Raw genomic sequence first — 22,947 nt, forward strand, 5'->3', positions numbered from 1 at the left:
TCCGGTAGGATCGGACCACTATAAAAAATGAAGATATCACTGTGACACAATTGCAGATCGTAAAATTGCTTGTGTTGTTTTTTTTAAGCCACCAAAAGACACAGCAGGTAGAATTGAAATTGCCCCTACCCAAAAGTTCGACCCAAAGGGGGGACATCAGAATTCGTTTTAGAGGTATGGTTCCTTCGGCAAAGTTTCTTATTTTGATCCCTAGAATATGATTTTCACAGAGCAATGGACGATTTTTTTGCCTCCCCACAAATCGACCCGGCCTAGTATCGATGAGTTCAATTCATTATTAAGTAGTGTATCAACGACGAATCTTGTAATTTTGGGCGATTTTAATCTGGATCTATTAAGTACAAGCTCTGTACTTAATAATTATAACATGGTATTGTCAGATCATGGGTTATATTCACTTATAAACGAAGCTACTAGACCAGTGGCAGGTACGTGTCTTGATCACGTACTGTGCCGCTTCTTTGGTTTTTCTTGGTCTGCCTGTTCCGCTATTAACTCGGACCTGGGTATCACGGATCACTGTATGAGTGGTATTCTCTTTAAAAACACAATGGTTGAGAAAGACGTTAGAAAAAGAAATAGGCATGTTGTGGAAAAAATTAATTTTGATCAACTAAATATTGAACTTCGCTTAAATATTTGGAGCAATGTATACGCCGAAGAAAATGTATCAAGGGCATACGGCTTGTTTTTAGATAATTTAATGCAATGCATTAACTCCTCAACATACTGCGTTAACAAAAAAGCATCAGAAATCAGACTCAAACCGTGGATAACTAAATGCCTTTTGAATAGAATTAGGTTCAAAAATAAATTTAAAAAAAAGTGCAACAAACATCCATGTGACACCAATTTGAATACTCGTTTTAAGCAAATATGCAAACGAATCAATGGAGAAATTCGTAAATGTCGGGACGATTATTATAATAACTTAGTCAATAAATCCAAAGGTAATCCAAAAGAAGAGTGGAAAGTAATAAATAGGATTATTGATAAAAACACAAAAAGGCAAGATTCTCATTTTGTTTTACAAAAGGAAGGCTTTGATATTTCTGTTCCCATAGAAATAGCTAATGATTTTAATGAATACTTTACTTCAATTGTGAAGTCAAACTTTCCGCCAAATGTGACACCCCTTTGCGATTGTTGCTCTGATTTTGGAGTAGCTAAAGATTCTTTCAGAAGCAACAGCTTCTTTTTTGAGCCAATCTCAGGATCGGAAATTTTAACTGCAATCAAATCTTTGAAAAATAGTAATTCTTCCGGTCATCATGGAATCTCTAACATTATGTTAAAGAAAATCTCATACAATATTGTTGATGCTTTAAAACATATTTTTAACTTGAGTGTTACAACTGGGATTTTCCCAGAACAATTAAAATTAGGAATTGTAATACCGATTCTCAAAAAAGGTAATAAAAAAGATATGGCTAACTATAGGCCGATTTCACTTTTGTCATCAATTACTAAAATTTTTGAAAAAATTGTAAAAGTAAGGATGTTATCCTACTTTGAAAAAATAAATTTTCTTAGTCCTTTGCAATTTGGTTTCAGGGATGGTCTTTCTACGGAAGATGCTCTTTTGGACTTCTATTCAACTATATACAAGGTTATTGATTCAAAAAAAGATTGTGCTGGGCTTTTTGTGGACATTACAAAAGCATTCGATATGGTTGATCATGGCCGTCTTTTAAATAAGCTTTATGATTTGGGAATTCGTGGCTTGTTATACAATTGGTTTGTTTCTTATTTAGGAAATCGAACCCAAAGAGTGAAAATAGGCAACACTCTTAGTGAGACCAAAGTCATAAACTCTGGTGTACCACAAGGATCGGTTCTGGGTGCCATATTATTCCTTATCTATGTGAACTCACTATTTATTCAACCTTTTAAGGGCAAAGTCGAAGCATTTGCGGATGACCTAGGAATTGCATATAACTCAACGGATCCTTTAAATTTGATAGCGGATCTGAACCACGATATACACATACTTCGGTCATGGTTTGCGGAACATAAACTGGTTGTCAGCAATAAAACCAAATTAATGTGCTTTAGTCCAAAACTTCAAGAAGCACAAGATCTTAATATAACTTTTCACAGTGCAATATGCAAACGTAATATCCTATATAGTAACAAGTGCTCCAACCATCGTTATCAGTATTCTTTTCAAAATAATACAGCATGTGACTCTAACTGCTTTGAAATTGAAAAAGTGAATAGCTTCAAATACCTAGGAGTCACAATTGACAGTAATCTATACTGGAATGAGCAAATCGCAACTGTAAGAAAATACTTACTTTCAACCAATCGTATACTTTACCGTCTTAGAAAATACATTCCAAACCATCCACTGAAAACAGTTTATTATAGTATATTTCATTCAAAATTAGAATATGGAATAAGTTGCTGGGGTGGTGCTCACTCCAATAAAATAAATCAATTAACTGTACTGCAAAAATGTGCAGTAAGGAAAATTTTTAATTGTCCACGTCGGACTCACTCCTTTGACTTATTTAGAAGATCAAAAATATTCCCAGTTCGGCATTTGTTCTATTACAAAGTTTTAAAAATTTTTTACATGAGAGGTGGCTATTTGCAAAATCCCACACGAGGAATGTACAGCCTGCGTAGTAACCATAGCACACTTGTTTCTTTACCAGTTTTTCGAACGACATTGTTTAGAAATTCCTACACTGTATTATCCTGCAAACTTTTTAATTCCCTTCCAGAAAACATACGAGACATTAGATCCAGATCTGTGTTTTTAAAAAAAATAAAAACTTGGTTTCTTGAGTTTGATACCAACCAGATAGAAATTTTGATGCACTACGTTGTATAATATAGTCTTTAATTTTATACATATATGCATTGTATAGTTTTGAATTTTCTTTTTGCTGTTTTTCTTATGAGGAATTCTGTAAACTTAGCTTTTGTATTCTTTCTTCAAATTGTTTCATGACTTAATTTAGTCAATTTATTTTTGAAATATCTTATTCTCATTTTAAATAAATTTTTTTTATATATATCTTGTATTCTTTTTTTGTTCACCCCACTACTACTATTTATACAATGGAATTTGTTAAAACATGATGTGACATACAACACTATTTTTATTATATAAAATAAAGATGTCACTAACTATTCTCTAAGTAATGATATTGTAGACATGTAAAATTAAGCTATCGAATATGTACATACGCTTATGAGAATAATGAAATAAATAATAATCTAATCTAAATCTAATCTAAGTCTTCGGCACAGCCGAAGACAATCCCGTCCTTACTTGTTTTATTTGATTTGATACATCAACTTCCGGTGCAGGACGATTTTGACAGTTGTCCATCGAATTTACAAAAACAAAGTACATGGAATTTTTATTTATGTTTGTAGGTATGTCACCATGGCTGCCACCTTGTTGTTGTTGTTGTAGCGATAAGGTTGCTCCCCGAAGGCTTTGGGGAGTGTTATCGATGTGATGGTCCTTTGCCGGATTAAGATCCGGTACGCTCCGGTACCACAGCACCATTAAGGTGCTAGCCCGACCATCTCGGGAACGATTTATGTGGACACATTAAACCTTCAGGCCATTCCCCCCTCCCCACCCCCAAGTTCCATGAGGAGCTTGTGGTCGCCAGAGCCTCGTCTGTTAGTGAAACAGGATTCGCCGCGGATAGGTGAGGTTGCCAATTGGGTTCGGAGAAGCTATATATTGCGCTGGCAACCTGAAGGGTTGCGTTACACAACCCCTTGAATCTGGTATTTTAGTCGCCTCTTTCGACAGGCATATCTACCGCGGGTATATTCTGATCCCCTAAACCGCAGGGGCGCTGCCACCTTGTATCGTTCCGCCATGAAGAAAAATAACACAGCAAATAAATTGGAAAATCTAATTAAAAGTAATAGATGGAATGTAGAATCTTTTTTGCATCTTTGTATGTAGGTCAGATTTAATTGCAAGGTAAAAGAAAAATTTACGAACGTTTGTGTCAATTGACAGTTTACAAACAGGAATTGCTTACAATCAACAAGTGTTTGTGTGTGTTGAAGGATCTAGGAACACATTGATAGAAAGAAATAAATAAAACGTCCCCGTCGCATTCTTAATGAGTGTATAGTTCAAATAATAGCATACGTTTATACAAAGGTACATGCGAGAGGACTAATAAAAATTCGCTTAGTTGACCATAAAATTGTGTATTTTCATATTTACTCTTAATTTTCATTATTTTAAACACTCCCCATAATCATCAACACGCTTCTAGTTTTGCCCTTTAAGACTTACTTTTAAGAACAATCCACATAAAAGTAAAGACCTTTGCATTTAAAAATCCTTTAGTTTTATCAAATTATCCTTAATAACAGGAACAATATCCAAGAAACATGATTTGTGATATTCGATAGGACATAGCTATCGCACATAAATTTTGTACTCCATAGAGAAATTTTAACTTTGACCCCTGTGCTACACCTCTTAATCGTCTCCAATCGGGGCCAAAATTTATGTGTGATAGTTTTGCTTTAGCTATAACCGTTAAAAGGGGGTGAGGCTGGCATTGAGACTGGAATGGATGTTCGTTAATGAAGCTAGTAGCCCCGTGTAAAAAGGAACAAGTAAGGAAGGTTAAGTTCGGGTGTAACCGAACATTACATACTCAGCTGAGGGATTTGGAGACAAAATAAGGCAAAATCACCATTCAGAAAAATGAACCGAGGGTAACCTTGGAATGTGTTTGTATGACATGGGTATCAAATGGACGGTATTAAAGAGTATTTTAAAAGGGATTGGCCATAGTTCTATATGTGGATGCTTTTTCGAGAAATCGAACCGGGTGACTCTAGAATGTGTTTGAACGATATAGGTACAAATTAAAGGTACTAGTATGAGTTTTAAAAGGGAGTGCCCCTTAGTTGTATATGTGAAGGCGTTTTCGAGATATCGACCAAAATGTGGACCAGGGTGACCCAGAACATCAGCTGTCGGGGATCGCTAATTTATTTATATATGTAATACCACGAACAGTATTCCTGCCATGATTCCAAGGGCTTTTGATTTCGCCCTGCAGAACTTTTTCATTTTCTTCTACTTAATATGGTAGGTGTCACACCCATTTTACAAAGTTGTTTCCAAAGATATATTTTGCGTCAATAAACCAATCCAATTACCATGTTTCATCCCTTTTTTCATATTTGGTATAGAATTATCGCATTTTTTTCATTTTTCGAAATTTTCGATATCGAAAAAGTGGGCGTGGTCATAGTCGGATTTCGCCCATTTTTAATACCAAGATAAAGGGAGTTCAGATAAGTACGTGAACTAAGTTTAGTAAAGATATATCGATTTTTGCTGTAGTTATCGTGTTAACGGCCGAGCGGAAGGACAGACGGTCGACTGTGTATAAAAACTGGGCGTGGCTTCAACCGATGTCGCCCATTTTCACAGAAAACAGTTATCGTCATAGAAGCTATGCCCTTACCAAATTTCACAAGGATTTGTAAATTTTTGTACGACTTATGGCATTAAAAGTATTCTAGACAAATTAAATGAAAAAGGGCGGAGCCACGCCCATTTTTAAATTTTCTGTTATTTTTGTATTTGGTTGCACCATATCATTACTGGCGTTTAATGTTGACAAAATTTACTTATACATATACTGTATAGATATTAACTTTTTGTTAAGATTTTACTTTAAAAAAAATTTTTTAAAGAGTGCGCGTGTTCGTTATCCGATTTTGCTAATTCTTATTTAAAACATATATAGTAATAGGAGTAACGTTCCTGCCAAATTTCATCATTATATCTTCAACGAATGCCAAATTACAGCTTGCAAAACTTTTAAATTACCTTCGTTTAAAAGTGGGCGTTGTCAGGCCCATTGTCCAAAATTTTGCTAGTTTTCTATTCTGCGTCATAAGGTTAACCCACCTACCTACCAAGTTTCATCGCTTTATCCGTCTTTAGTAATGAACTATCGCACTTTTTCGGTTTTTCGATCTGAGATGAGTGCCCAGGAACCCACACACCAAATTTCATAAAGATACCTCAAAATTTACTCAAGTTATCGTGTTAACGGACAGACGGACGGACGGACAGACGGGCATGGCTAAATAATTTTCTTTTTTCGCCCAGATAATTTTGATATATAGAAGTATATATCTATATCGATTAATTTATGCCGTTACAGGGTACCGTTATGTGAACAAAATTAATATACTCTGTGAGCTCTGCTCAGCTGAGTATAAAAATAAATTCTTTCATTAAAAAATTGTTATTTCACAAAATTTCTGTGTGAAATTGGTATTACAAACTATTTCGACTGTTTGGACCTACATTTTCTAAAAAATGTGTCCTGGCAGAGAGCTAGGTCGCTAAAAACCGATATGAATCCGGCACCACCATCTTCTCGTACCAGGCTGTTGTTTTAAGCCTAGAACCTTGGCTCAAAAATCCACACCTCGGTCGATTCTCCCTCGCCTTTTTGTGTTTTAGCTGGGATATTGTCTGGTGGCGGAAGGGATGTTCTGTCGCCAGGGACTTGGGTATTGGGATAGTAAACTCCCTCCCTATATACTAATGAAAATAAGTTTTCCCTTCATCGGTTATGAGGTGCAAATTATCTTTCCTGCAGTAACGTTTATTTCTTCTTAGTCGGCGTCTCTCTTTGCCCTTCGTGTGACATGTCCGTGAGTACCCTGTTGTTATGCCTGCCTTCGATAATGTATGAATGTGAGTTTAGGATTCTATTACTGTGCAATCCGAGTACAAAGAGCCTGCGTTATCGTACGTGAATGCCCTATTGCGTTAGATGCATGAAACACACAGGCAAACAAACATATGGCACAAATAAATCAAATTAAAACAAATTGAAATGGCAAGAGTAAAAAATGTGAATGGCAAATGAAATAAATGTCAGTGGAAGTTGATTGAGACAAAAAAGGAAACAAACGCAAGACAAGGAAGCACAAAAGGAAATCACATTTGAAAGGAAACTAGCATTTTTACAAGCGGTTTATTGCCATTTGCTGTAGCAAGTAAATTCGTTTGCGCAAAAGTGCAGTAAATTAAATTAATAGGTACGGAAGCAATAGTTTTTATAAATTTTTTATTTACTTTTTTACTTTTATTATATGAAGTTAATTATGCGAGTATTAATAGATATGAAGTGCACATAGCAATTACCCGGTGTGTTCCTGCCACAGAAAAGCGAATTTCATAAAATGGTATATATTTGAAAAGGCTATTTTGTTACGTTACAGCTTAAGAAGCATACTATCACCGTTCACTCCTACTTTTCTCTTGAGTTCTCCTTTCTCGCACCTCCTTTTCACAATTTTCCTTATACATCTCTCCCTTCCGTCTCCCCTCGCCATCTCTCTATCCCCTCCTTCCCGGTCTTCTATCTACAATCCTTCTGGTCTGTCTTTCCTTTTCCGAGTTCCAGTCCCTTCCCGTCTCTATCCATCTCCTTTTCCATTCACATCTCTTCCCTGGTCCCAGTATATTTCCCAGTCCTTCATCATTTACTTCTTCCTACCTCGCCCATTGTAATGCCCTGGGAAATTTTGGAAATATAATTCTGTACGCATGCCGTCTCTGCATACCAGGGACCAATCGCCACAGTGTCTACTTGTGGGACCAAAAACCAACTATGCAAAATGCAACCGGGCATCAGATAATAGGATAAGACAAGAATACAGAGGCAGCACGAATGGAAACGAGATCGCAGACTGGAACGACGACAAGTGTAAAGAGTGTGGCCTACCCCAACGGTAAAACACACAGATCAGTGTCCGTTGCTTACCGGCCCAACAAAGTTGGTACCAATGGATTGAAATGAGCTGTTAAGGCCTATCTATACCCTTCCGTTCCATTTCTAGATAAATGGCACCCGGTTGCTGTTGTTGTCGTATTAACGATAAAGACAATCTTGTCTTGTTGATGATCCTATCCGGTACGTTCCGGTAACAAGCACAATTAAGGTACTAGCCCAACCATCTCGGGAACAATTAATATGACCGCATCACCATATGAGTGAGCTCTACCCACATTTGAGGATGAACCACAGCCTCCGCGTTTCATCCGAATCCCAAGGCAAGTGTTAAGACCTGTATTAATGATACAATATATAAAGACCACACCTGGTTGTTCCTGCTCCCCGCATATCAGCGATATTTAGATAAATAGCTGGAAAGTAATCGGAGTTTTTTAATGGCTATTTAGGTCAGGACCTAAATATTTTTATGCTGCAAACACGGCCACTCTAATACATAATTTATTAGTGCAATTACATTCATACAAACTTTCATGTACTGCACACCCACATGCATACACATTCATGTATGTTCACATATATGCAACACTAACACGGGTAACTGGGAGGGTGGAGCCGTGTGTAGAAGTCCACGAAAGTGGGGAAAGCTTCTGACCGCCATTCACCTGGGAATGGCCAGAGCGATTCTTTTGCATGCGGTTCAAGCAGCTCACTACTGCCGGTCACTTGCGGCCAAGTATCCTCTGGGTAGCCACTAAACATCCGTTTAGCGGTGAGCTAATGTGAGAAGGCGACAACCTGGCTAGGCCACTCTGACATAATCGGTTTAAGGGCTAGCCGGGGGAGATCTCATCGGCAGCGTCTGTACACCTCTAGGTGCGGTTGCAAGCGGGCGTCTGTCTTGGAGCAAGCTGCTCGCTATATAAACGTGCAAGTAATATTTACACCCCCGCTGAGCGGGTTGTGCGCTGGGCTTGGGACCAGCCACGTAAAACCATACTCCAATGAAATATACCAACAAGCTTCGGATAAATACATTCTGTATTGATGACAAGCATGGCAAACGTTTGAAGGACAATGAATTGAGGGCATGCACCTGGAACGTCCGCTCCCTGAATGGGATTGGTGCAGATGCCCGGCTGGTTGATGTCCTCGCCAAAGCAAAATCTGACATCACCGCCATCCAAGAAATGCGTTGGACGAAGCAAGGAAGAAAGAAGATCAAAAATTGTGACATCTATTGGAGTGGCCATACGAATAAATGCAGTTTCTGCGTCGGATTCGTGGTGGGACAGAGACTTTGTCGCCAAGTGCTGGCGTTCACGCCTGTGGACGAGCGTCTCGCCGCTATCCGAACAAAAGCAACATTTTTTAATATATCATTCATCTGCGCCCGTGCGCCGACAGAGGAGAAAGACGATGAGGTGAAAGACACTTTTTATGAACAATTAAAACGCACATAGGAGCGCTTCCCCCGTCTGACGGACTGAGGCTGATTGACTTTGCCGGTGCTCGAAACATGGTCATATCCAGCACGAGGTTCATGCATAAAAAGATACATCAAGCTACATGGCTGTCTCCTGATCGAAATACTCGCAATCAGATCGATCACGTTGTGGTAGACGGACGGCATGCCTCCAGTGTTTTAGATGTGCGCACGATCCGAGGACCTAACATCGACTCGGACCATTATCTCGTTGCAGCCAAAATACGAACCCGCCTCATCGCGGCTAAAACCAAGGAACAAAAAACATGAAGGAATACAGGAGCAGTGGGAGCATATCTCCAAAGCACTACGTACTGTCGCCGAGGAAAAAATTGGTTACCGGCGGCCACGGAAAAACAACTGGTACGATGAAGAATTCCGCGTTGCAACCGAAAGAAAAGACGCTGCCTACAGGGCTACGTTAAAAGCAAGCGCGACAAGAGGAGTGTGTGAACGCTATCGTGAGTTGAAAAGGGAAGCGAGACGCCTTTTCAGGAAGAAAAAAGCAGAAGCAGAAAGGCGTGAGTGCGAGGAGCTTGAGCTGCTAGCCACCAGGAATAACGCCCGAAAATTCTACCAAAAAATACGGCGACAGACGGAAGGTTTTAAGACCGGGGCAAACTCCTGTAGGAATGAAAACGGCGACCTTGTAACTGATGTCCAGAGAGTGCTTAGATTATGGAGGGAATACTTCTCTGCTCTCCTAAATGGAGGCAGCAATTCACCGCGCAGAGATGAAGAACCCGATCCCGCAATCGATGATGATGGAATATATGCCCCCCGCCCGATTATGACGAAGTTAGAATAGCAATAACCAGATTGAAAAACAACAAGGCCCTGGGCGCTGATGGATTGCCCGCGGAGCTATTCAAGTACGGCGGCGAAGAGTTGGTAACGCGCATGCAGTGCCTTCTTAGCAAAATATGGGCGGACGAGTGCATGCCCGACGGTTGGAATCTAAGTGTTCTTTGCTCAGTCCACAAGAAGAGTGATACTGCAAAATGCACCAACTATCGTGGAATCAGCATTCTTAATATCGCATATAAGGTCCTTTCAAGTGTATTGTGCGAAAGATTGAAGCCCACCGTGAACCGGCTGATTGGACCTTATCAGTGCGGCTTCAGACCTAGTAAATCTACCATCGACCAGATTTTCACAATGCGCCAAATCTTGGAAAAAACCCATGAAAAGAGAATCGACACACATCACCTCTTCGTCGACTTTAAAACCGCCTTCGACAGTACGAAAAAGAGCTGCCTATATGCCGCTATGTCTGAATTTGGTTTCCCCGCAAAACTTATAAGGCTGTGCAAAATGACGTTGAGCAACACCATCAGCTCAGTCAGAATTGGGAAGGACCTCTCCGAGCCGTTCGAAACTAAACGAGGTTTCAGACAGGGTGACCCCCTATCGTGCGATTTCTTTAATTTGATGCTGGAGAAAATTATACTAGCTGCAGAACTTAACCGTACTGGAACAATATTCTATAAAAGCGTGCAATTACTGGCATATGCTGATGACATTGATATCATCGGCCTAAACACCCGCGCTGTTAGTTCTGCTTACTCCAAACTGGAAAAGAAGCGGTAAAGATGGGTTTAATGGTGAATGAGGGCAAAACGAAGTACCTGCTGTCATCCAGCAAAGAATCAGCGCATACGCGCCTTGGCAACCACGCTACTGTTGGCAGCCATAATTTCGAAATAGTAAAAGACTTCGTTTATTTGGGAACTAGCATCAACGCTAGCAACAACATCAGCACTGAAATCCAGCGAAGAATCGATCTTGCCAATAAATGCTACTTTGGACTAGGTAGGCAATTGAAAAGTAAAGTCCTCTCTCGGCGAACGAAAATCATACTCTACAATTCACTTATCGTACCCGTTCTGCTATATGGGGCAGAAGCATGGACCATGACAACAGCAGATGAAGCGGCTTTGGGAGTATTCGAGAGAAAAGTTCTTCGAAAGATTTATGGACCTCTACGCGTTGGCGATGGCGAGTACCGAAGAAAATTTAATGATGAGCTGTACGAACTATACGCAGACATCAACATAGTCCAGCGAATTAAAACGCAGCGGCTGCGCTGGCTAGGCCATGTTATGCGAATGAAAGATGCTGCTCCGGCCAAGAAAGTGTTTCTATCGAAACCCGCCTATGGAAGCAGAGGTAGTAGGCGGCCCCCACTCCGTTGGAAGGACCAGGTGGAAAACGATTTAAACTCCCTTGGTGTGACCAATTGGCGCCGGTTGGCGGAGCGAAGGAGCGACTGGCGCGCCTTGTTGGACGGCCATAACCGTTTAGACGGTTAAGCGCCAATTAAGTAAGTAAGTAAGTAAGTAACACGGGTAACTGAGTTTTCCATCGAATAACAAATATCCTTTGGAAAACCCCCGCACGATCTCCGGTTCGACAACACGGAGATCACTTTCCATTTTCTGTTCAATTTCAACCACGAAGGAAGAAGGTCAACTGCTGCTGTCACGCCACATACCAAAGGTAAAATATTGTACTAACTTGACAAATAATAAATCAATTATTATACCATACTAATATTGAAATTATTTGTGTTTTTCCTTTTCTTCCAATTACGTATATTGGACCTCCGCGCACCGAGCGTTCTGCGAAGCCAAAATGGCTATAGGTGGGTACTATTTCAAAACTGCCTGAACATTAAAGTTCCGCGTCCTTTTCATAATCCAAGGAGAACAAAATGCCAAAAGTTTGTCAAAGGTTCGATAACCTTTCCTTAAACGAAATTTCATCAGAGGAGAGCCTTAAAATTAATAATAGCTGGAGAGGGCCTTGGAGTCTGGTCTACGGCTAGCTTATCTAACTAGTTCAAGCAACCAAGTATATTCTTCCTGGGGGGGTCCCAACCTTTCAATCTCAGCCGTTCTACATTGTACATAGGATATGCACCCGGGTAGTCTTTATTTCAATGGTCAACAAGAGACGTCATGCAAGCCCATGAACTTCAAATCGACTAGAATTTTGTGGTGTGTTTTGAGAGTTTAAAATACTACTGAACGTCTGCAATCGCAGTAGGGTTGATACCCAACGTTTTTATCTCAGGCGCCATGATGAAAGCAATAGAAAATGCCTCGATGCCCCGGGTATTCAAGATCCTATTGTACACTGGAGTGGGTCCGCTCTGTGGTCCAAAATGATTATTAGTCGACAGCTGCTAAGGTCACAGTACATCCGTGGAAAGGGACTCCACAGGGCTTTGTCCTTCTTCATCCTGCGTACCTAATAAAAAAAGTAACCCCTGTTTGTATATAGACACATATATATATATATACATATATAGAACATAAATAAGTAAGCACCATTATCATATTTCAGACAAATTGCAAAGATAATTTGCGAACGTTGTGACGTTTCGAAGTGCAGGAAAACAGAGTACCAGAAGAGCTTTCACATACAATTAAGTTTTTCGATTGCTTTCTTTCAACACCGCTGCCACCCTTTTACCAAAGTAGTACATGTATGTGTGTATGTAAATCTGATAGTTTGTTGTGTCAAGTGATGTTGGTGACACTGCTGCTGGTGCTATTGCAACAACAACAGCTAGCTATCGATTTACAAATTATAACCAATTAACATTATGACTTTATATAACGTTGGATGAATTTTATATATATTTGTTTGTATCTTAAAAATAACCCAACAAGCCAGACAGATAACTGGTGACTAACCAACCGTTGCTGCGATACCAAAGAATAGCCAGTCAATGAGCCTGTGCAGTAAGCAAAGAAGACAAGTAACATAAAATAAAAAAGTTTTACTAAGACTTTGTTGTTTAATTGAAAAGAGCGACAAAGATAAGTGGGACTTCGGTGCATTTATTAACGAACAGCTCGAGCTGAAAAAAAAAATTATAAATTTCACAGCATCATATTTTGTTTAATGCGATGAATGAACTGAAAATTTAAAGCGTAATGAAAAAGACTATTATAAATGGGAAAACGGTGTTCTAAAAGAAATAGTAGTGTATATGACGATTTATATCTGCCCAGCAAACAGGAAAAGCAAATTTAAATTTCAATCTAGATGCAGCCGCTCCTCCGGCCATATTTTGCATCAGAGTGGCTTGAACAATGCGGTGGAGAGTCTATCGTTATCCGACGCCTTCTTATTTGTTGACTAGGGTATTGCCTATTAGTCTGTAAAAAAGAATGGAGTATCGCGTTCGTTGTTGTTGTTGTCGCGTTCATCATCTTCATTGCTATCTACCAATTTGGAGCAGTGTTTCTTCCATAGCTTAAGCACGCTTTCGTTGGTTATGAGATCGCCATTAATATTTCTGCAAGAATGTGCTCCGGTTTTGAAGCCCTCCGCCATTATTCAACGTCCTTCGAGCTCACGTTTCTTTCCTCTTGTGTCAGGGTGACGTATAGGCACCGTCCGTTTCCGTGGCTGGAAACATGCGATGCGTAGAGATGTTTCTACAGATCGAAAATTGCCCTCAGTGATCTGATGTGAGAGCCGAATGTTAGTAGGTTTTTCCTCTTGGGGTTAGATGGGGTTACACTGAAATGACAGTCCTTGGTGGGGAAAATCCGGAGTCGATCCGGTACATAGAATCGAATGCCTTGGGAGAAGAGGTTTTTCCTCTTCTTCAATAGCTTCTCGACGGCAAGCTTGCTTTAGGTTAGAAAACGATTATAAGACGAATCGAATTCTAATGTATTTCTCTAAGGTAGAAGGTTAGAGGACGATTTGCCAAACTGTCGCGAATTATAGCATTCTCGACAAAAAGGGGCCTTCGTTCTCGATATCGAGGAAATGGTTAGAATTCTAATCGAATTCTGACGTCAATTTCTAATGGGTTTCTAATGAGAATTTTGAAGTGATGCGCAATTAAGTTCAATTATTTAAAATCAGCGAAATTTTCATTGTTTCATTATATCAAATAATTTTATTTGGTTATAAGCTTATGTATTAAGAAGGATCATATTTCAAAGGCATTTTCTATTATAATAAATTAAAACCGTACATAAATATTGAGCTCAGCATTTCCAGTGTTATTCGAATCGTTTTACAGTCGATTTCTAACCCAGTTTTCGATTCGAAATGCATTAGAGAACTACATTAGAATTCTAATGTAAAATTACAATATTTCTCTAACATTAGAAACTGTGTTTGCTGGGATTTTCTTCGTTGCACAGAGTAATTTTCGTATATTTGCAGCCACAAAGTAATGGTTTGAGGATATATTTGAGCGTGGTATAGTACGCACATTCAGGACGCTGATGCTTTCCCTGAAGCCGACTTCGTTTCGTGCTCTTCGATCAGTAGATAGCAAAACCCCAACCTGTTGATAGATGATATATCCTAGGGCCGACCTTTTTCGACTGTTCGGCCAAAAACCCCTGCATTGATCTCCCTGACTATAAAGTCGTCAAGCATTATTTTGAAGTCATCTCGGGGGAGTAATCCTATCTCGCATCATCTGTTGGTGTGTAATCCCAGAACAATGTTATGTTGCAAAACTTCTTCTTGATGCGGTTTACGTCGAGATGATTGTTCACAGCCAGGAATAACAGTACTTGGCGGCGAAGTCTCCTTCTTACCATAAAACCAACACTGTGCCTTCTGCTAACCTCCTTATGACCACTGTAGTAAATGCTGCCAGCCTCTTTTGTCCTTCTGCCTTTCTTCGCCCATTGGAAAAAGATCTTATCATAAAAAATCGTTCCCGAGATCGTTGGGCTAGTACCTTAATGGCGCTTGCTACCGGAACGTCATCAATAACAACCCTATATTCCACAGTTAACTACAGACATATATTTTAATTTTTTATATTTAACTAATTTTTTACTGCCCAATGTATGCCGTGGTGTGATGGTAGCGTGCTCCGCCTACCACACCAAAGATCCTGGGTTCACGCCCCGGGAAACGCACCATCAAAAAACTTTAGAATCAAGTTTTTTCAATTAGAAGAAAATTTTCCTTGGCAAGCACTCCGAGTGTTTTTCTGCCATGAAAAGCTCTCAGTGAAAGCTCCTCTGCCTTGCAGATGCCGTTCGAAGTCGGCATAAAACAAGTAGGTCCCATCCCGCCAATTTGTAGGAAAAAAGAGATAGGAGCATGACGCAAATTGGAAGAGAAGCTCGGCCTTAGATCTCTTCGGGGTTATAGCGCCTTACATTTATTTATTTGTTTAACTGGAGTTTAAGCAAGTCGACATTATTGGGTGGTTAAACTTAAGTCAACTCAACATGAAAATCAGAAATTGATATTAACTGTGGAATGTGGATAAGTTCACTAGCTACCGTGAAAATGGCCACGAGTGACATATAAAAAAAAAAAAAATAAATGTAAGGCGCGATAACCTCCGAAGAGATCTAAGGCCGAGCTTCTCTTCCAATTTGCGTCGTGCTCCTCTTGATTTTCCCTACAAATTGGCCGGACGGGACCTACATGTTTTATGCCGACTCCGAACGGCATCTGCAAAGCAGATGAGTTTTCACTGAGAGCTTTTCATGGCAGAAATACACCCGGAGTGCTTGCCAAACACTGCCGAGGGGCGACCCCGCTTAGAAAAATTGTCTTCTAATTGAAAAATCTTATTTCTAAAATTTTGATGTTGCTTTGCCCGGGAGTTGAACCCAGGGCATACGTTGTGATAGGCGGAGCACGCTACCCATCACACCACGGTGGCCGCCACGAGTGACATATGCTATGATTTATTAATAGAACCTGTGACCGCTAGTGTGACTGCCCTAGTTTGTGGACATAGAAATGGCTATTGACTGGCCTTTAAACTTTAAGAGTAAGCCATCGAAGCTCAATGAAACAGTTCCAGGGTAATCAAATGCTCCCTTGAAATAAAAAATACATACAATATATCATACGCACCTGAGCACCAGTCAACGTTGCCATATCCAAGATAATATTAGCTTTTAAATCTTTATTTGCATAGCTAACGCCATCAGCTAATACAAGACGTCCCTCGGCATCAGTGTTATTAATTTCAACAGTACGGCCAGAATACAAGGTATGAATATCGTCAGGACTGCCAATATAGAAAAAAGGTACACAGATCAGTACTGAAGAAACATACATAAATCCGCGAAAAACAAGTATACGGCTGCGTCTACTACACCCATCCGCAAGATTTTTCATTTTCAAATATTATTTAATTACCAATAACTAGCCTTAAAATTATGATATTTTTCCATAAGTTGGTGGGAGGAGGGTGTCTACCAATTTATTATACTTAATAAAAACTTACCGTGTTGCATTTGGTCCCACAGCATTCTCGGCTAAACATAAAACTGCATGTAGATTTTCTTTAAAACCACTTTTCACAGCTGCATAGAAGGCACCTAAAATAGCTGCAGCACCACCACAATCCCGCTTCATTCCTGGCATTGCAGTTTTTCCTTTAATACTTAAACCGCCAGTATCATATACGATACCTTTGCCTACCAAAGCAATTGTATTCTGTGCTCCTTTTGGCTCATGCGATAAAACCACCAAAGCCGGCGATACAGAAGCTGCTTTGCCCACACCATAGATACCACCAAAACCACGTTCACGTAACTCTTCGCCACGTATTACAGTTGGCCGAATGCACAACTCCTCAGCCACAATTTCAGCTTCGTTCACGAAATGGCCGACATTCATTTCATTGCATGGCATGTCTACCAAACGTGCAGCAAGACGTATTCCACGTGCGGCTTCCTCAATACATCCAATGTCATCTGCAGATAATGGTTCCTCGCTAATTTGGCCATCACTTTCGATAACAACAAATTCAACATTTATCTTTGGGCTAGTATTATCATTTGTACCAACATCGTTCATATCAGCAAACGTGCGAATTTCTCCTTTATTATGACCACTAGTTTTACGTGAATATAATGGAAAAGCGCGTGCTACAGCACAAGCGCTAGCAAAGAGATCAGTACGATCGCATACAATAACAATATTCTCTTCATTGGCATTCATAATGTGGGTCTTGATGAGACGGGTGATGGCATGAGAACGAGATGGTGTGTTGTGTCGTGAGCATTTGAGTGGTACAGCAGCTACAGTTGCAGAATCCAAATATAATGAACATTTGTCAGTTGGCGAAGGATGTAAACATGAGATGGCATTTTTAAACGTGCTCTCATTGACACGTGGCTCCAATTTGCAAGACAAATGAGTAAACTTTAGTAAATTTAAATTGCGCAATTGCCCAATGATTAGCACAGGCTTGTAATGTGGATCGGAAACAGTTAGCGCATTATTGAATTTAATTTCAGCAGCCATCTGAAATAATAATAAATAAAATTATTAAAATTTAAATAAATCAAAAAGCCGAAGACGTTCCCAGCTGAGTTCTAACAAACGAAGAGATCCCAGCAAGGAAACGCTTGAAGCAGCTCCGCCTCCCAAGCAAATCTGCACTGGATATTGTTAAGCTATTACTTATCCAGAATAACTTTCGGCAAATAGCGAGTGATCCATAGACTGAAATATTATTTGGTAGCGCTAAGTTGAAAATGAAGTGATTCAAATGATTGGTACGTTATCTTGTAACCGATCTCAGCATAAGCACTTACAAGCGAATCAAGTCTATTTAACATTCTGTTTTAAACTCCTGCTTTGGCTAGCTTAGGAAAAAGTGAATTTAATTGTTATATGGACAATCTTACTATTGCAGCTAACAAAGTACCAATCACAACTGTTTTAGTTAAAAGCTGAAAAGCTTGCAGAGTATAAAATATTGTTATTCCACAACGATCTGAATATAAGATTTATGATTGTTAATAAACAAATGTGAACAAGCCATAAATCATACCTTATCAGTCAAACAATTATACGGCCGGCTATTTTCTCATGTACATAAGATTAAAAAACTATATATTTACAACAAAAAATAACCTAATTCTTTGAGTCGTTGCACTCTCGATATACTAGATTAGATAGAGCGTCGTTTGAAATTGTATCATTTCAAGCATGGGAGCATAAAATACCTACATTGAAATAATCGTATATTTCATTACATGGACTATAGGATCTTCCAGATTTACGAGTTAATTCCTGTTTATAACTATACTATCCCTATCTGTGTTTTCTATTATATATTTTTTTAGTTGTATTCATATAAATGTAGTTCTATTTTTTAGCCACCCCCCGATCTCCCAGGAAATTATGTTCGACTATCGAAATCTAATGTGGCTTTGTTTTTTTTATTTATATGTAAAAAAAACAAAAAATAAATAATTGTAAGGCGTGATAACCTCCGGAGAGAGAAGGCCGAGCTTCTCTTCCAATTTGCATCGTGCTCCTCTTGATTTCCCCTACAAATTGGCCGGACGGGACCTACATGTTTTATGCCGACTCCGTACGGCATCTGCAAAGCAGATGAGTTTTCACTGAGAGCTTTTCATGGCAGAAATACACCCGGAGCGCTTGCCAAACACTGCCGAGGGGCGACCCCGCTTAGACAAATTTTCTTCTAATTGAAAAACCTTATTTCTAAAATTTTGATGTTGCTTTGCCCGGGAGTTGAACCCAGGGCATACGGTGTGATAGGCGGAGCACGCTACCATCACACCACGGTGGCCGCAGATGTATATATGGTGGGTAGAGCCGTGTGTAGAAGTCCACGAAAATTGGGAAAGCTTCTGACCGCCATTCACCTGGGAATGACCAGAGCGATTCTGCGGTTCAAGCAGCTCACTACTGGCGGTCGCTTGCGGCCAAGTATCCTCTGGATGTTTAGCGGTGAGCTAATGTGAGAAGGCGGCAACCTGGCTAGGCCACTCTGACATAATCGGTTAAAGGGCTAGCCGGGGATCTCCCATCGGCAGCGTCTGTACACATCTAGGTGCGGCTGCAAGTGGGGGTCTGTCTTGGAGCAAGCGGCTCACTATATAAACGTGCAAGTAATATTTTCACCCCCGCTGAGCGGGTTGTGCGCTGGGCTTGGGACCAGCCACGTAAAACCATACTCCAATGAAATATACCAACAAGCTTCGGATAAATACACTCTGTATTGATGACAAGCATGGCAAACGTTTGAAGGACAATGAATTGAGGGCATGCACCTGGAACGTCCGCTCCCTGAATGGGATTGGTGCAGATGCCCGGCTGGTTGATGTCCTCGTCAAAGCAAAATCTGACATCACCAAATGCGTTGGAGGAAGCACGGAAGAAAGATCAAAAATTGTGCCATCTATTGGAGTGGCCATACGAATAAGCGCAGTTTCGGCGTCGGATTCCTGGTGGGAGAGACTTTGTCGCCAAGTTCTGGCGTTCACGCCTGTGGACGGGCGTCGCTATCCGAATAAAATCAAAATGGTTTAATATATCATTCATCTACGCCCATGCGCCGCCAGAGAAGAAAGACGATGAGGTAAAACACACTTTTTATGAACAATTAGTACGCACATACAAGTGCTGCCCCGTCATGATATAAAAGTCGTGCTTGGCGACTTTAACGCTAGGGTTGGCAAAGAAGGTGTTTTATTGACTTTGCCGGTGCTCGAAACATGGTCATATCCAGCACGAGGTTCATGCATAAAAAGATACATCAAGCTACATGGCTGTCTCCTGATCGAAATGCTCGCAATCAGATCGAGCACGTTGTGATAGACGGACGGCATGCCTCCAGTGTTTTAGATGTGCGCACGATCCGAGGACCTAACATCGACTCGGACCATTATCTCTTTGCAGCCAAAATACGCACCCGCCTCAGCGTGGCTAAAACCAAGAAACAAAAAACACAAGGAAAGCTAGACGTCGAAAAGCTTCAATCACAACAGACTGCCAATGATCAACTCGACTTTCACACCTGCTCTCTGAGAGCACAACTCAGCCTGAAGGAATACAGGAGCAGTGGGAGCATATCTCCAAAGCACTTCGTACTGCCGCCGAAGAAAAAATTGGTTACCGGCGGCCGCGAAAAATCAACTGGTACGATGAAGAATTCCGCGTTGCAACCGAAAGAAAAGACGTTGCCTACTGGGCTACGTTAAAAGCGAGCGCGACAAGAGGAGTGTGTGAACGCTATCGTGAGTTGAAAAGGGAAGCGAGACGCCTTTTCAGGAGGAAAAAAGCAGAAGCAGAAAGGCGTGAGTGCGAGATCTTGAGCTGCTAGCCACCAGGAATAACGCCCGAAAATTTTACCAAAACATACGGCGACAGACAGAAGTCTTTAAGACCGGGGCAAACTCCTGTAGGAACGAAAACAGCGACCTTGTAACTGATGTCCAGAGAGTGCTTAGATTATGGACACACTAACACTTCTCTGCTCTCCTAAATGGAGGCAGCGATTCACCGTGCAGAGATAACGAACCCGATCCTGCAACCGATGATGATGGAATATATGCCCCCCAGCCCGATTATGACGAAGTTAGAATAGCAATAACCAGATTGAATAACAACAAGGCCGTGGGCGTTGATGGATTGCCTGCGGAGCTAAGTACGTCGGCGAGGAGTTGCTAAGGCTTCGTTCTGGATACTGTAACAGGTTAAACTCTTACCTATCCAGAATCAACCCCGACATACAAAATGTATGCCCCGCTTGCAATGTGTCCCCACATGACACCAACCATCTCTTCAATTGTAATGTGGAACCAACGCCTCTAACACCCTTTTCCTTATGGTCCACCCCTGTTGAAACGGCAAGTTTCCTTGGACTCCCGTTAGAGGATATTGATGACAATTTGTGATAGGTCGCGGCTATTAGGTGGGGCGAGCATTGCTACAACAACAACAACAACAACCATCAGCTCAGTCAGAATTGGGAAGGACCTCTCCGAGCCGTTCGAAACTAAACGAGGTGTCGGACAGGGTAACCCCCTATCGCGCGATTTCTTTAATTTGATGCTGGAGAAAGTTATACTAGCTGCAGAACTTAACCGCACTGGAACAATATTCTATAAAAGCGTGCAATTACTGGCATATGCTGATGACATTGATATCATTGGCGTAAACACCCGCGCTGTTAGTTCTACTTACTCCAAGATGGAAAAAGAAGCAGTAAAGATGGGTTTGATGGTGAATGAGGACAAAACGAACTACCTGCTGCCATCGAGCAAAGAGCCAGCGCATACGCGCCTTGGCAACCCCGCTACTGTTGGCAGCCATAATTTCGAAATAGTAAAAGACTTGAGGGCAGAAGCAAAGACCATTACAACAGCAGATGAAGCGGCTTTGGGAGTGTTCGAGGGAAATGTTCTTCGAAAGATTTATGGACCTCTATGCGATGGCGAGTACCGAAGAAGATTTAATGATGAGTTGTACGAGCTGCGCAGACATCCACATAGTCCAGCGAATTAAAACGCAGCGGCTACGCTGGCTAGGCCATGTTATGCGAATGAAAGATGACGCTCCGGCCAAGAAAGTGTTTCTATCGGAACCCGCCTATGGAAGCAGAGGTAGAGAGCGGCCACCATTCGAAATGGTCCCACGAAAATCAAAAGAGCTAGTTTTGTCAGGGATGGGCCATAGAGAAGTTGATGCAGCGGTATTGATTCCACATTACAATTGAATTGGTTTGTACAAGATAAACACCACATGACAAGGGTGATTCTGTAAAGGTAAAAGTTTAACATCTTACGAAGTCTTTTGTCGAATTTGAACCAGGGTTACGCTCGACATCCTCGGAAGTGTGTTTCTTTATTTACATTCAAATCATCTTTATTGATGAAATTTTTGTTTGGATTTTTTTATATAGCCCCATTATGCACATGTGAGTGCTTATCACCAAGCCCTTGAAACAAAAAGTATACATCAAATCGAATGAGATTAACGCTCAACAATCCAACAACCCACATATCTTTATCGTGATTACAACTACAACATCGCCTCACAAAATCCTACCTCCATGTGAGTTAATATGCGATTATTTTTAGACTTGCAAACATATAAGTGATAACGTCCGACTCTTTTATTTTTTTAAGTTTGTCTCCCGCCGTTTAGTGAGTGAAGACAACACTAAGGTAGTCGTCGGTTCAACACCCAGCATGCGCTAGCCATAAACTTCAGAGGGCTTTTGACGACGAATCCAAACATATTCAAGATAAGACAGAGGCGACACGTGGAGGTTACATTTATAGAATCAAGACTTCCTGACAAGCTTCGTATGTAAAAAAACAGCGTAATCTGCATAAGCAAATGGAATCAAAAATGTTTCTAATAAGATGACATTTGCACATTCAAGCCATGTCCACGACGGAATTTTGCACGTTCTTTCCATTAAAATTGCTTACCGTTGCTGGTGCTTCTCGATGGCAAATCGTTGTTCCCTGTGGTTATTTTCGATCGTATTACAGTGAAAGTTAGTTGGCACGATGAATAAATATGTTTAAAGATTCTTGCTATCTGCAACCCCTTCACGATGATATGCATAAATTTTGCAACAAGAACCAAAATGGTTACCGGCTCATGTTGGATTAAAAATGAAATGTCATTTCGCAATTGCTTCCCATGACGTTTATTTGTTTAAATCACCAAACTCATGCTACCAGACTGTCAACCAATTTAGGGTTGATTTTGTTAAGGGTTGCCAGCCAATAAAAAACATTTATAAGGTAGTATCGATTCTTCAATACTCCAATTAATGCGCGAACTGCAACAAATTAGGGCTTAGTAACACAGCACTGTGCTGTGTTATTATGTTAACACTCAGTAATGTGCGGCCATAGTGTACAAGTACAAGTG

General features: G+C 40.6%; 1 protein-coding gene across 2 annotated transcripts in view; it reads right to left on the reverse strand.

Annotated features, from left to right (window-relative positions):
• grsm (granny smith) overlaps positions 1-22,636 on the reverse strand; it is a 55,105-nt gene extending 32,469 nt beyond the window's left edge. Inside the window, exons 1-3 of one of the 2 annotated variants that reach the window (XM_067775764.1) lie at positions 22,497-22,636; positions 16,520-17,544; positions 16,144-16,300 (exon numbers count right to left, since the gene is read on the reverse strand). In XM_067775764.1, coding sequence (XP_067631865.1) covers positions 16,144-16,300; positions 16,520-17,544 — 1,182 coding nt within the window. In that variant the 5' untranslated portion in view covers positions 22,497-22,636. Of the gene's footprint in view, positions 1-16,143; positions 16,301-16,519; positions 17,545-17,837; positions 17,927-22,496 lie in introns of those variants that run through there. The other variant, XM_067775755.1, reaches the window with a different exon arrangement.
• Between the last annotated feature and the right edge of the window lie 311 nt (positions 22,637-22,947).

Source organism: Eurosta solidaginis, chromosome 1, assembly GCF_040869045.1.
Source record: "Eurosta solidaginis isolate ZX-2024a chromosome 1, ASM4086904v1, whole genome shotgun sequence".
Classification (NCBI taxonomy): domain Eukaryota; kingdom Metazoa; phylum Arthropoda; class Insecta; order Diptera; family Tephritidae; genus Eurosta; species Eurosta solidaginis.